At 44.5% G+C, this 14214-nt stretch overlaps 1 protein-coding gene across 2 annotated transcripts in view; it reads left to right on the top strand.

Annotated features, from left to right (window-relative positions):
* Positions 1 to 14214, top strand: part of mrvi1 (murine retrovirus integration site 1 homolog) — a 129312-nt gene that overhangs the window by 48764 nt on the left and 66334 nt on the right. For both annotated transcript variants that reach the window (XM_078220849.1, XM_078220848.1), the window contains 2 exons: positions 4350 to 4450; positions 8823 to 8902. In XM_078220849.1, the coding sequence (XP_078076975.1) occupies positions 4350 to 4450; positions 8823 to 8902 (181 nt within the window). The remainder of the gene's footprint in view (positions 1 to 4349; positions 4451 to 8822; positions 8903 to 14214) is intronic.

Raw genomic sequence — 14214 nt, 5'->3', positions numbered from 1 at the left:
GTCATTGTCTATTTATAGCAAAGTCTTCCAGCATTGGTGCTTGTATGTTTCCTAGATCTTGGGTAAATATGTCAATCAAGTAATGCTCTCCGGAAACTGTCTTAAGAATGTTGTGTAGATTAACTTTCCAGACCGTTATCAGTGAATGAGGATCAATGTTGTGTATGGCAGTTATTAAAGGGGATGAGTACGTCCTGACTGTAAAGAATTAGTGCTTATCGTGTTTCACTCCATGAAAGCACTTATATCAAGTTATTTACAACCTCAAGATGTCCCAAAATTGGCATTACAACCAATGGAATACTTTTGCAGCATCATCGCTGTTGTAATGTAGGAAACACCACAGCTACTTTGCACACAGTAAAAACCAACAAATTGCAATGTGATGATATTTTATATTTTATGGATGCTAGTTAAAAGTTAAATGTTTGCCCTGCTCTTATTTCACTTGTTATGGGCTCTTTTCTGTCCAGCTGAGAAAGAGAACTGGGTCTCAGTTTAAGCCCAGGAAAAGGCCTCTTAAACAGTGAAGTGCTCCCTCATTACTTCACCAAGAGTGTCAGGGTTTCTTTGTACTCAGATTCTGTTCCCACTCTCCTCAGAACCAGAACCAAGGCAGGAGATCACATTGGCCAAGTGTCATCTACAGGGACACTTACCTCATATATAACCAGTCCAGTCCCCTATTGAAGGTGTACAGAGAGTCAGTACCCAGCATACCATTCATTCCAGTGGCTCACTACTCACTAGGAAATGAAGACGTGACTATTCCCACTCTTAGCTTATACTGATGACTCCTGTCCTCCCTAATCTTTCAGATTGGAATAATCTATCATTAGGGACACTATCCAGCTCTTTCATTGTGATATAGACCTCTATCAGGTGACTTAGGCCTACACTGCTCTGAACTAAACAGAGCCAAATCCTGGAGGTATTTGACTAGCTGACGTTCTTTAAGATTGTCGACTCCTCTGAACCCCGCAACAATGACCCTTGTTAGTGAGCTAAAAGCCTTGTACTGAAATGAATTGGCTCTGAATTTAAGGATGTAGTTCTCTCTCTTCAGATCCAGCTTTATTGTCAGATCCTTTATTTGTTGTATTTTTCACCAGGACAGATAACCAAGGGATTGACATCTGACCCAGGTTGTGGGGAGTTTGGCAGTTGAGGTTTTTTTTTATTCATTCTGAAGATGTGGATATCATGGCTAGGCCAGCATTTATAACCCATCCCTAACTGCCCTTGAGTTCTTCAATCAGGTAGGCCATGTGGTATAGGTACACTCACAGTGCTGTAAGGGAGAAATTCATGGAGCCATTTACAGTAAAACATGTTTTTACCCAGTTGGTGGGAGTTTGATCCAGTGACAGTGAAGGAATGGTGATATAGTTCCAAGTCAGGCTGGTGTGTGACTTAGAAGGGAACTTGCAGGTGGTGATTGTTGTATAAAGGTATCTGGCAGAGCAAGAGTTAATGAGAGACTGGGAAACTGTACCCTCGTGTAAAGAGACACATGACTTGAGACTAGAGTCAGCTGTGGACTGGACAGAGACCTGTGTAGAAGCAAGCATGGAGTTAGTTCCAAGCTTGGGCTGTATCCTGCATACGTACATAGTTATGTGTTATCAACAATCAGTTAATGTTCAACCATACAAGACTCAGAATGTCTGTGTGAGACCTATTAAACATACAAAAGAAGTTTTCCCTTGCATTTACTGACCTTGTCTTTCTAGGTGGTGGAGGTTTGGTTTGGAAGGCACAGTTGAAGGAGGTTTGGTGAATTGCAACAGTATATCTTGTACACACTGCTGCCACTGTGCATCGGTAATGGAGGCTGTGCATGTTTAAGGTGCTGGATAGGATGCCAATCAATTAGGTGGTTTTGTCTGATCTGGTTGAATAAAAACATAGAGTAGGGTATAGGAGGAAGGGTAGAACAAACAGCCCCTTGAGCGCGCTGTGACATTCAATATGACCATGGCTGATCTTGGACCTCAACTCCACCTTTTTGCTCACTATCCATATCCCTAGATTCCCTGAGACACCATTGGCCAGATTCTCCAACCTCGCCCCAGAGGTTGGAGAATCTTCTGGGGTTCTCCAATCCCACTGCAATGAGCAGAAATTTGGTTGAGCGCCAAATTCTCCGTTCTGGCTGGCAGCGGCAGTGGGGTGTGGACAGCTGGAGAATTCTAGCCCAAAAGCCTGCCAACCTGAGTCTGAAACATATGTAACAACGGAGCATTCATTAACCTCGAGGGTAGAAAATACCAAAGGATTACAATCCTCTGAGCGAAGAGGTTTCCCCTCATCTCAGTCCTAAATGGATCGTCCACTTATCCTGAAATGGTGCCCCTGTGTTCTAGATTCCCCAACCAGGGAAAGCAACCTCTCCGTGTCTACCCACACTCAAATGTAACCTCCTAATCAGAATGAGCATGAGTGACCAGGGCCATTCCAACATTTTGCATGTGATTCTTTACTGAGGTCGGTCCAGAGAACCACCATCATCTGTAACAATTAGGATAGACACTGATAATAAAAGCAGACCTGAAGAAAAATAACGGAAATAATAATCACCATTCCCCAGCGTCTGTTCACTGGAATCACTTGTCGGCTTATATTAAAGTAGACTAAGTTAAACTAAATATTTCTATGTTCAAATTGATTTGAAATCCTGACACACAAATCACAACCTGAAGCTACGTGTCCATTTAAGTATTGAGCCCTTTCCTATATCCTTACCAATAGTGGTGCCTCGCTGGAGAGTTTGGAGTTATTGAGGGGGGCGGGGTGGGGAGAAATGTCTGGCCCGAGACCAGGTTTCTTGGAGGCAGTGGTGGACTGGACAGGAGGAGAGTTAATTTGACATCCAGAGGGATAGGAAGCCAATGAGTGACGAGTGTGAACACTATGTACTGGCTGAGAGATTTCATCACCATGGAACTTTGTGTTCTGGGAAGGGTGAAGGTTCACTTAATTGGCGGCCTTTGTACTTTCTTGTTTTGAAACTTTATTCTTAAATTCGAACTGGTTCAAATTTGCAGGATTGTGCGGGAAAGAGTGGGTTGGGGGGGGTGAACAGGACTAATTGAGTAAGAGCCAGCTGAGGTAGGTTGATCCAAATGGGTTCCTGGCTTGGGTCACTGCCTGTGTGGAGTTTGCACGTTCTCCTTGAGTCTGTGTGGGTTTCGTCCGGGTGCTCCGGTTTCCTCCCACAGTCCAAAGATGTGCGGGTTGGGTTGATTGGCCGTGCTAAAATTACCCCTTAGTGTCCTGAGATGTGTAGGTTAGCGGGATTGGTGGGTAAATGTGTAGGGATATGGGGGTAGGGCCTGGGTGGGATTGCGGTCGGTGCAGACCCGATGGGCCAGATGGCCTCTTTCTGCACTGTAGGGTTTCTATGATTCTATGAAGTGGTCTTTTTCTGCATTATCGTTCTATGATCCTGAATGCTTCTCAAACTGCATGACTGTAGAGGCAGGGAAATATTGGACGGAAGTGACGATAATGAGTGAGTAGTCTTGTTTACATAATTGTGAACCAAGTCTGAATCATAGAATCCCTACAGTACAGAAGGAGGCCATTGGCCCATCGAGTCTGTACTGGCCACATCCCACCCAGGCCCTTTTCCCGCAACTCCACACATTCACCCTGCTAATCCCCCTGACACTAGGGTCAATTTATCATGGCCAGTCAACCTAACTCACACATCTTTGGACTGTGGGAGAAAACCGGAGCACCCGGAGGAAACCCAAGCAGACACAGGGAGAAAGTGCAAACTCCACACAGGCAGTGACCCGAGGCCAGAATAGAACCCTGGCGCTGTGAGGCAGCAGCGCTAACCACTGTGCCGCCGTGCCACCCGATGGACTCCTCCAGTCCCACACGCTCCCCCAAGCAAGGGCACGTTCACTCAAAGCTCATTATATCTGCATCCATCCCATGTCCTCCCTGTATTTACTAATATTCTGATAGGTTAAATGGACAAAACAAAATCTTGCTTCTTGACATTGAATTTTTAAAGTAACATCAGCCATAAACCGCTTTTGCAAGTCACTGCTATGGCTCAGTAGGAGGTGCTCACACATCAGAGTCAGTAGGTTATAGGTTCGAGTCCCACTTCAGAAACTGAGAACAGAATCTCGGCCTACACAGGAGAGTTGGCGGTTATGTGTGTTGACCATGGTAAATTGATCTTTAGTGTCAGGGGGATTAGCAGGGTAATATGTGGGGATAGGGCTTGGGTGGGATTGTTGTCAGTGCAGGCTCGATGGGTCGAATGGTCTTCTTCTGCTCTGTAGGGATTCTATGATTCTATAAATTAAGTGTATTAAATCTGATTGCAGGTATTAGGAGCTGATCCCAGGATGAGTGGGACACCAGCAATCGTCCTACCAGAAGTCACCGCCTCTTCAGATCAGGAGTTTGACCAAACAACACAGATAAGGTAAGCAATGTGGAGCTTGACATCTATGGAGATTCTTCTGATTGACCCCTGCAACCTCTGGGGGAATCTCCAGGGAAACGGCACAAATGGTGGACAATCTGGGAGGAACTCTCCAGAAATTAGTAACCTGCTTGTTTCTCCTTCTCCTGCCCTGGAGGCAACAATTCTTGTTCAGCTCTTGTACGAGGGTTGTCGACAATGGTTCAGTAACCAGCCTAAGCTCAAGCTCACCGTAGCACTCTCGACCCTGAGTCAGAGTTTGAGCGCATAATCCAAGCTGACACGTGTCATGTTGTTGTAATAATATCATCACCAATCGGTCATGAGAGATTGGGTAAGCAGGTTGTGGGTTGATTTATGAAGACTAGCCACATGAGAACAGTTACATATATAGGTGTAAAGCTCAAAACATCAGAGCTGTGTGTGTGTGTGCTCTGCTCAAAGCAAAAGTGAAACTAAGATTGGATCACGTGATACATTTCCCTTCGAGTGATGTCAAGCTGATGTCCCTTAAAGGCATATTGCAACATCCCGCTTTCTTCATAAAGATACTTTCTCCCTCTTCCACAGAAGAGCAACTATTTATAATACGTGTTCAGGTTTAGTCACCATTACATAAGTGTATAGAACTGATGAATCCATGAGTCTTTAGAGTGTAGAGGTAATCTGCTGGTATGCCCAGAGTTTGTAACTTTGTCTGGAGGTTTCTTTGCTCACAGTAATCTATGAGATTGTCATTCTTGGATGCTGTTCCTGGTTGCATTTCGGAGCTTGCCCTGGATGTAGCAAGACCGTACGGTGGCTGAGGAGCTGGCATGGATCTATTTCGTCCTTGGTTACACCTCGTCATTGCGTCTTTGTGTGAAATGACTTCATAGCACCTTGCTTCTGAACAAATCATTGTCATCTTGTTTGGTTGCCACATACCTTCTGTAGGATCCTGGGAGTGAACTTGTTGTCCCAGCTGTAAACTTGGCAATACCATGCCTGCCTTTTTATTGTGCACATTGGTCATCTCTTGCAGTTTTAAAAGTTGCGCTCTTGTTTCTGGGAGAGTAGAATGGTAAGGAGTCTAACAACACCAGGTTAAAGTCCAACAGGTTTATTTGGTAGCAAACGCCACTAGCTTTCGGAGCGCTGCTCCTTCGTCAGGTGAGTGGGAGATCTGCTCATAAACAGCAAACAGGACATATAAAGACACAAACTCAATTTACAGAATAATGAATAATGATTGGAATGCGAGTAGAATGGGTCAGCGTAGGTAAATTGGTACGCACTGCTCTGCCAAACATGGGCACAGTAAGAAGTCTCACAACACCAGGTTAAAGTCCAACAGGTTTATGGAATAGCTGCACTCACTGGCGTCACTCTCAGGTGTAACATTACAATGTGTAGATCTTGCTTGGTCTGTCTGGATTTCAAAATTAGGGATTTGTCCACGCAAATCATTCATACAGCCAGGCTGTTGGATCGAGGGTAATGAGGAAAGGAAGTAATGTGAGCGATATTCCACTTCTCACACACATCCTGAAATGGCTCAAGAATAAATTGTGAACTGTTATCTGCAATGACCTCTCTAGGCACAGAAAATGAACAGAAAATAACACTTCGAGTGTACTTTGTGCAATTGTTGAATAATGGAGTACTTGGTAAGTAGTCGACTATAACAATGAAATAAGCAATGTGGAGATGCCGGCGTTGGACTGGGGTAGGTACGGTAAGAAGACTCACAATACCAGGTTAAAGTCCAACAGCTTTATTTGGAATCTTGAGCTTTCAGAGCGCTGCTCCTTCACCAGGTGAATGCCATGGTCTGGAAGAGGACAGATGTAATGTTGGACCAAAGATGATTAGCAACTTCAGGTGGAATCAATGGTGTTTTGTGCTAACTTGGTACAAGCACCTTGTATGCCTCACACTTCTGGACAATTACTTTGATATCATTGTCCACACCCGGCCAGACTGTCTCTGTTACAAATCTTTTTGTCTGATCTATCCCCGGGTATAAGTGATGAAGTTATGGGCAGCACAGTGGTTAGCACTGTTGCCTCACAGCACCAGGCACCCAGGTTCAATTCCGGCCTCGGGTCACTGTCTGTGTGGAGTTTGCACATTCTCCCCATGTCTGCGTGGGTTTCCTCCGGGTGCTCCGGTTTCCTCTCACAGTCCAAAGATGTGTGGGTTAGGTTGATTGGCCATGTTAAATTCACCCCAGTGTCAGGGGGATTAGTAGGGTAAATATGCGGAGTTACGGGAATAGGGTCTGGCTGGGATTGTGGTCAGTGCAGACTCGATGGGCCGAATGGCCTCCTTCTGCGCTGTAGGGATTCTAAGTTGCTGAAGAATATCAGGTTACAAAGATTCCAGTATGTTAACTACCTTTAAATATGACTTTCCAGGCGACATCTTGCTCATCCCAATAAGGTCAAAATTGTCTCATGTATTTGTGGACATAGTGAATTGAATCAGGCCAACCTTTGATAATGATTTTCCACAGTTTGTGTAGTGTGGAATCTTTTGCCGTTTCCTAGCTGCTGGCATTTACATTGTACAAAATGTATCAGATCAACTTGGAGAACATCTTCAAGTCCCATGTCAGTGAAGTCAATTTGTTCATCTAAGAACATACCTACTGTTTTTGCTGAGTTAGGCAATCTGGTCAATGTATCCGATATGATTCTCCAGTTAACCTGCCTTGTACCTGACCTCACAGTCGTGACTGTGAATCTTTATCAAGGGACATTGCAATCTTGGTGGTGCACTGGTCAATGGTTAACACCTAATCATCTCCAGTGTCTTGTGGTCGGTCTTTACCACAAACCTTTTCTCAAATTGCTAGGTGTGAAAACATATGATTCCAAAATCTAAAATTCATGTTTCCATTCGATGTTGGGGTAGTGGATTGCTTTGTGGTTACAAATTTCAAAACAACTGCAATCGGTTTGCCTTTGCGTAGGATGCTGCTCCCAGACCTTTCTGTGAGGCATCAATCTCCAGGGTAGTTGTTTCATTAGGATCTTAAAATTGCGGTGCTGATGCAATGCATTGCAGGGGTGGCACAGTGGTTAGCACTGCTGCCTCACAGCGCCAGGGACCTGGGTTCGATTCCCAGCTTGGGTCACTGTCTGTGCGGAGTCTGCACGTTCTCCCCGTGTCTGCATGGGTTTCCTCCAGGTGCTCTGGTTTCCTCCCACTGTCCAAAAGACATGCTGGTTAGGTGCATTGGCCATGCTAAATTCTCCCTCAGTGTACCCGAACAGGCACCGGAGTGTGGCGACTAGGGGATTTTCACAGTAACTTCATTGCAGTGTTAATGTAAGCCTGCTTGTGACACTAATAAATAAAATTTAAACTTTCTGTAAATGACTGTTTTGGTGCTTTGAAGAGATACTGAGGGCCTTAGTGCCCCAGGAAAGATTTGCTGTCGCGATGTAGATTTTTGAGCAAAATTGGGAATGCATGAAGTTAAAAAGACTGAGAAACAGTTGTGATCCCAGTACCGTGTCCTAGGGGACCCCGTTGGTTCCCACCATTACTACACAACTCCTTTAACAAATGCCAGCTGTGTTCTTATCCAATAGCAAAGTTTACATGAGATTCCCAATGTCAGGCTCAATTAACAGTCTTTCATGCGGGACTTTGTCAAAACTCTTTTGGAGGTCTCTATATGCTATATCATCAGCTCATCTATTTTCAATCACATATTGCCACCTCAAAAAAACACATGAAAATAAATCATTAAACTGCTGGCATTCATGAAAATATAATCTCACACACACACAAAACATACTCACACACAAACACATATATACTCACACACACAAACATATATACACACACACAAACATACACACACAAAACATACACACACAAACATATATATATGCACACACACAAACATATATATACGCACACAAACTTATATACACACACAAAACATACACACACAAACATATATACCTACACACAAAAACATATATACACACACAAAACATATATGTACACAAAACATATACACACACAAAACATATATGTACACAAAACATACACACACACAAAACATATATGTACACAAAACATATACACACACAAAACATACTCACATACACAAACATATATACACACATACGCAAAACATATACACACACACAAACATATACACACACACAAACATATACACACACACAAACATATACACACACACAAAACATACACGGACACACAAAAATACACAGACACACACACACAAACATACACTCACATACAAAAACATGCACATATACACAAACCATACTCACACACACAAAATTGATGCAGGCATGAATTTATTTAGTTTCTAATTGCGTTTGAACTTTTCTCTTGCTCTTTGCAGATCCCACAGTCCTACCCAGCGACGGTCCAGCAGAAACTCCAGAACTTCCATGTCCTCAACAAGTTCCCTAACCTCTGTTGGTAAAATATTGTTCAGCACAGAGATCTGACTGACTTCCCGTCATGCTCACTCGCTTCGGTTATTAATGTTGCAATTGATTTTTCTGTCTTTGTTTATCGTACTGATACAGCGATTGGCCCACTTTCTGTCTCGCGGTTTTTCTCACCTTATGTCTCTCGTCTCTGTGTTTTTGACTTTTCCCTTCCTCTCTGTCTCTTTCTATCTATCGCTGTCTCTCTCTGTTCCTTTCTCCTTCGTCCCTGTATCTATCTTGTGTTTCCTTCACTTTTCATCTTGTCTCTCTAACAAACTAATTCTCTACATCCCCTTCCCTGCTGTTCTGTTGTTCCATCTGTCTCACAATTTCACTCTCCGTCTGATTGTCTTATTTTCTAACTCTTTTTGACAGTCAATCTTTAACTTACACATTATATCAATCAGGAGGACAACAATATTAATCATAGAATCCCCACAGTGCAGGAGGAGGCCATTCAGCCCATTGACGCCGCACAGACAACGATCCCACCCAGGCCCTATTCCCGTAACCCCACATATTTACCTTGAAAATCCCCCTGGGACTAAGGGGAAATTTAGCATGGCCAATCAACCTAACCTGCACATCTTTGGACAGTGGGAGGAAACCAGAGTACCCGGAGGAAACCCACGCAGACACAGGGAGAACATGCCAACTTCACACAGACAGTGACCCGAGGCCGGAATTGAACCCGGGTCCCTGGCGCTGTGAGGCAGCAGTGCTAACCACTGTGCCACCGTGCTACCCCTACTCACAACAATTCCTTCAATGATCCTTTGAACGGGACACACAAATAATAATGGCTGGGTTTTAATGGGCGAATGGGGTCTCACCCACTCAGCTGGGTGCCAGTTGGATGCTCTTCTTCATTGAGAGAATTAGAAACATAGAAACATAGAAAAACTACAGCACAATACAGGCCCTTCAGCCCACAAAGTTGTGCCGAACATGTCCCTTAGCGATTACTAGGCTTACCTATAACCCTCTATCTTACTAAGTTCCATGTACTTATCTAAAAGTCTCTTAAAAGACCCTGTCGAATCCGCCTCCACCACCGTTGCTGGCAGCCCATTCCACACACCCACCACCCTCTGAGTGAAAAACTTACCCCTGACATCTCCTCTGTACCTACTCCCCAGCACCTTAAACCTGTGTCCTCTTGTGGCAACCATTTCAGCCCTGGGAAAAAGCCTCTAACTATCCACTCGATCAATACCTCTCAGCATCTTATACACCTCTATCAGGTCACCCCTCATCCTTCGTCTCTCCAAGGAGAAAAGGCCGAGCTCACTCAACCTATCCTCAAAAGGCATGCTCCCCAACCCAGGCAACATCCTTGTAAATCTCCTCTGCACCCTTTCTATGGCTTCCACATCCTTCCTGTAATGAGGCGATCAGAACTGAGCACAGTACTCCAAGTGTGGTCTGACCAGGGTCTTATATAACTGCAACATTATCTCACGACTCCTAAACTCAATTCCTTGATTGATGAAGGCCAGTACACCATACGCCTTCTTAACCACAGCCTCAACCTGCACAGCTGCTTTGAGCATCCTATGAACTCGGACCCCAAGATCCTTCTGATCTTCCACACTGCCAAGAGTCCTACCATTAATATTATATTCCGCCATCCTATTTGACCTGCCAAAATGAACCACCTCACACTTATCTGGGTTAAACTCCATCTGCCACTTCTCTGCCCAGTCTTGCATCGTTTCAATGTCTCGCTGCAACTTCTGACATCCCTCCACACTATCCACAACACCTCCAACCTTTGTGTCACCAGCAAACTTACCAACCCATCCCTCCATTTCCTCATCCAGGTCATTTATAAAAATCACAAAGAGTAAGGGTCCCAGAACAGATCCCTCGGGCACTCCACTGGTGACCGACCTCCATGCAGAATATGACCCATCTATAATCACTCTTTGCCTTCTGTGGGCAAGCCAGTTCTGGATCCACAAAGCAATCCCATGCCCCCTCACTTTCTCAATAAGCCTTACATGGGTCACCTTATCAAATGCCTTGCTGAAGTCCATATATACTACATCTACTGCTCTTCCTTCATCAATGTGTTTAGTCACATCCTCAAAAAATTCAATCAGGCTCGTAAGGCATGATCTGCCTTTGACAAAGCCATGCTGACTATTCTTAATCATATTATACCTCTCCAAATGTTCATAAATCCTGCCTCTCAGGATCTTCATTGACTTGTTCAGTCTCACAGCTCACCTCCCACATAACCCAGTGTCCCAGCTATCTCGTATTTATAGACTCTTTTATCGACCAGTAAAACAAACTCCTAACAACTGGGGTTGTTAAGAATAGGGTTGACAGTCAGAATCTTTTTCTCAGAGTTGAAATATCTAATACTAGGAGGCATGCACTTAAGGTGAGGGGGAAAATTCAAAGGAGATGTGAGGGACAAGTTTTTTACCCAGGGTTGTACGTGTCTGGAACGCGCTGCCAAGGGTCGTGGTGCAGGCAGATACAATAGGGGCGTTTTGGGGCTTTTAGATAGAATAAAGAGAACAAAGAACAGTACAGCACAGCCTGCGCTGATCATATTATCCTATCTAGACCAGCCGCCTGTATTCCCCTATTCATAGAATCATCATAGAAACCCTACAGTGCAGAAAGGGGCCATCTGGCCCATCGGGTCTGCACCGACCACAATCCCACCCAGGCCCTACCCCCATATTCCTCCATATTTACCCGCTAATCCCTCTAACCTACGCATCTCAGGACACTAAGGGGCAATTTTAGCATGGCCAATCAACCTAACCCGTACATCTTTGGACTGTGGGAGGAAACCGGAGCACCCGGAGGAGACCCACGCAGACATAAGGAGAATGTGCAAACTCCACACAGACAGTGACCCGAGCCGGGAATCGAACCCAGGTCCCTGGAGCTGTGAGGCAGCAGTGCTAACCACTGTGCTACCGTGCCGCCCATTCCATATTCCGTGCCTGTTCATGTGTCTATCCAGATAATTCTTAAATGTCGCTAATGTGTTTGCCTCAACCACCTCACTTGGCAGTGCATTACAGGCTTCCCCCCCATCCTCTGTGTAAAAAACTTCCCCCGCACATCTTTACTAAACTTTTCCCCCCCTTACCTTGAACTTGTGCCCCCTTGAAATTGTCATTCCTGCCCTGGGAAAAAGTTTCCAACTGTTCACCTTATCTATGCCTCTCATAATATTATAAGCTTCTATCAGGTCACCCCGCAGCCTCCGTCTTTCCAGGGAGAACAATCCCAGTTTATTCAATCTCTCCTCATATCTAATACCAGGCAACATCTTTTCTGTCACCAAAAGAGAAAATGCTGGAATGACCCTTTGTCAAACCTTATGGTCATCTGGACTCGAAACGTCAGATCTTTTCTCTCCTCACAGATGCTGCCAGACCGGCTGAGATTTTCCAGCATTTTCTCTTTTGGTTTCAGATTCCAGCATCCGCAGTAATTTGCTTTTAACATCTTTTCTGTACTCCCTCCAAAGCCTCCACATCCTTCTGGTAGTGTGGCGACTAGAGTATTCCAAATATGGCAATCACAGTATTCCAAATGTGGCCTAACCAATGTTTTATATAACTGTAATTATAATTGGCCAACTTTTGCACTCGATGCCCCATCCGATGAAGGCAAGCGTGCCGTATGCCTTCTTCACTATCTTTTCCACCTGTGCTGCCACTTTTAAGGATCTGTGGATCTGTACTCCCAGATCTCTGTGTCTATGCTCCTGATGGTTCTGCCATTTATTTTATAGCTCCCACCTGAATTGGATCTACAAAAATGCATCACCTCGCATTTATCCAGATTAACTTCCATCTGCCATTTCTCTGCCCAATTTTCCAGCCTATCTATATCCTGCTGTATTCTCTGACAATCTTCATCACTATCCACAACTCCAGCAACCTTAGTATCATCCGCAAACTTGCTAATCAGACCAGCTACATTTTCTTCCAAGTTATTTATATATATTACAAACAACAGGTCCAAGCACTGATCTCTGTAGAACACCACTAGTTACAGACCTCCATTCAGAAAAACACCCTTCCACCATTACCCTCTGTCTTCTATGGCCAAGCCAATTCTGAATCCATCTAGCTAGTTCACCCTTGATCCCATGTGATTTAACCTTTTGCAGCTGCCTGTCATGAAGGACCTTGTCAAATGCTTTACTAAAGTCCATGTAGATAACATCCACAGCCCTTCTCTTGTCAATCATTTTTATCACCTCCTCAAAACATTCAATCAAATTAGTGAGACATGACCCCCTACCCCATATAAAACCATGCTGTCTGTCGCTAATAAGACCATTCAGTTCCAAATGTGTATGGATCTTATCCCTAAGAATCTTCTCCAATAATTTCACTATCACTGACGTCAAGCTCACCGACCTATAATTACTCGGGTTATTTTTGCTACCCTTCTTAAATAACAGGACCACATTGGCTATCCTCCAATCCTCTGGGACTTCGCTTGTGGCCAACGAGGAAACAAAGATTTCTGTTAGAGGTCCAGCAATTTCCTCTCTTGTCTCCCTCAGTAATTTGGGATAGATACCATCTGGCTCTGGGTATTTATCTACCTTAATGCTTTTTAATACACCTAACACTTCCTCCCTCGTATTGATGACTTGCTCTAGAGGGTTTACGCACCTCTCTGAGACACCACCAATCAATGTGTCCCTCTCCTCTGTAACAGAAAGACAAAAGTTAAAAAGAAATTTATTAAATTTAAAATATTGTTTCTGGGGCTGATGGTGCACTCCAGTTACTGCAGAACCCTGGTCACAGAAGTCTGTAAACATACTCCCTTTTCAGGGACAACCAGATATTAATGTAGCTGCTGAATAGGGGCAGCTTGTCTAAAGACCCCCTAAAGACAGCACTTCTGACAGTGCATCACTCTCGGTACTACACTGGAGCATTTGCATTGACTTCTGTGATCAAATCCTAAAGGGGGACTTGAACTCATAACCTTCTGAGTTAGAGGCAAGGATGGTATCAACTGAGCCACAGCTGATGCCTAATTGGGCAGCACGGTGGCACACGGTTAGCACTACTGTCTCACAGCGCCAGGGACCTGGGTCACTGTCTGTGTGGAGTCTACATGTTCTCCCCGTGTCTGCGTGGGTTTCCTCCGGGTACTCCAGTTTCCTCCCTCAGTCTGAAAGACATGCTGGTTAGGTGCATTGGCCATGCTAAATTCTCCCTCAGTGTACCCGAACAGGCGCTGGAGTGTGGCAACGAGGGGATTTTCACAGTGACTTCATTGCAGTGTTAATGTAAG

The sequence above is a fragment of the Mustelus asterias genome, chromosome 9, assembly GCF_964213995.1.
Source record: "Mustelus asterias chromosome 9, sMusAst1.hap1.1, whole genome shotgun sequence".
NCBI classification, from domain to species: domain Eukaryota; kingdom Metazoa; phylum Chordata; class Chondrichthyes; order Carcharhiniformes; family Triakidae; genus Mustelus; species Mustelus asterias.
This window is presented reverse-complemented; position numbering and strand designations above follow the sequence as displayed.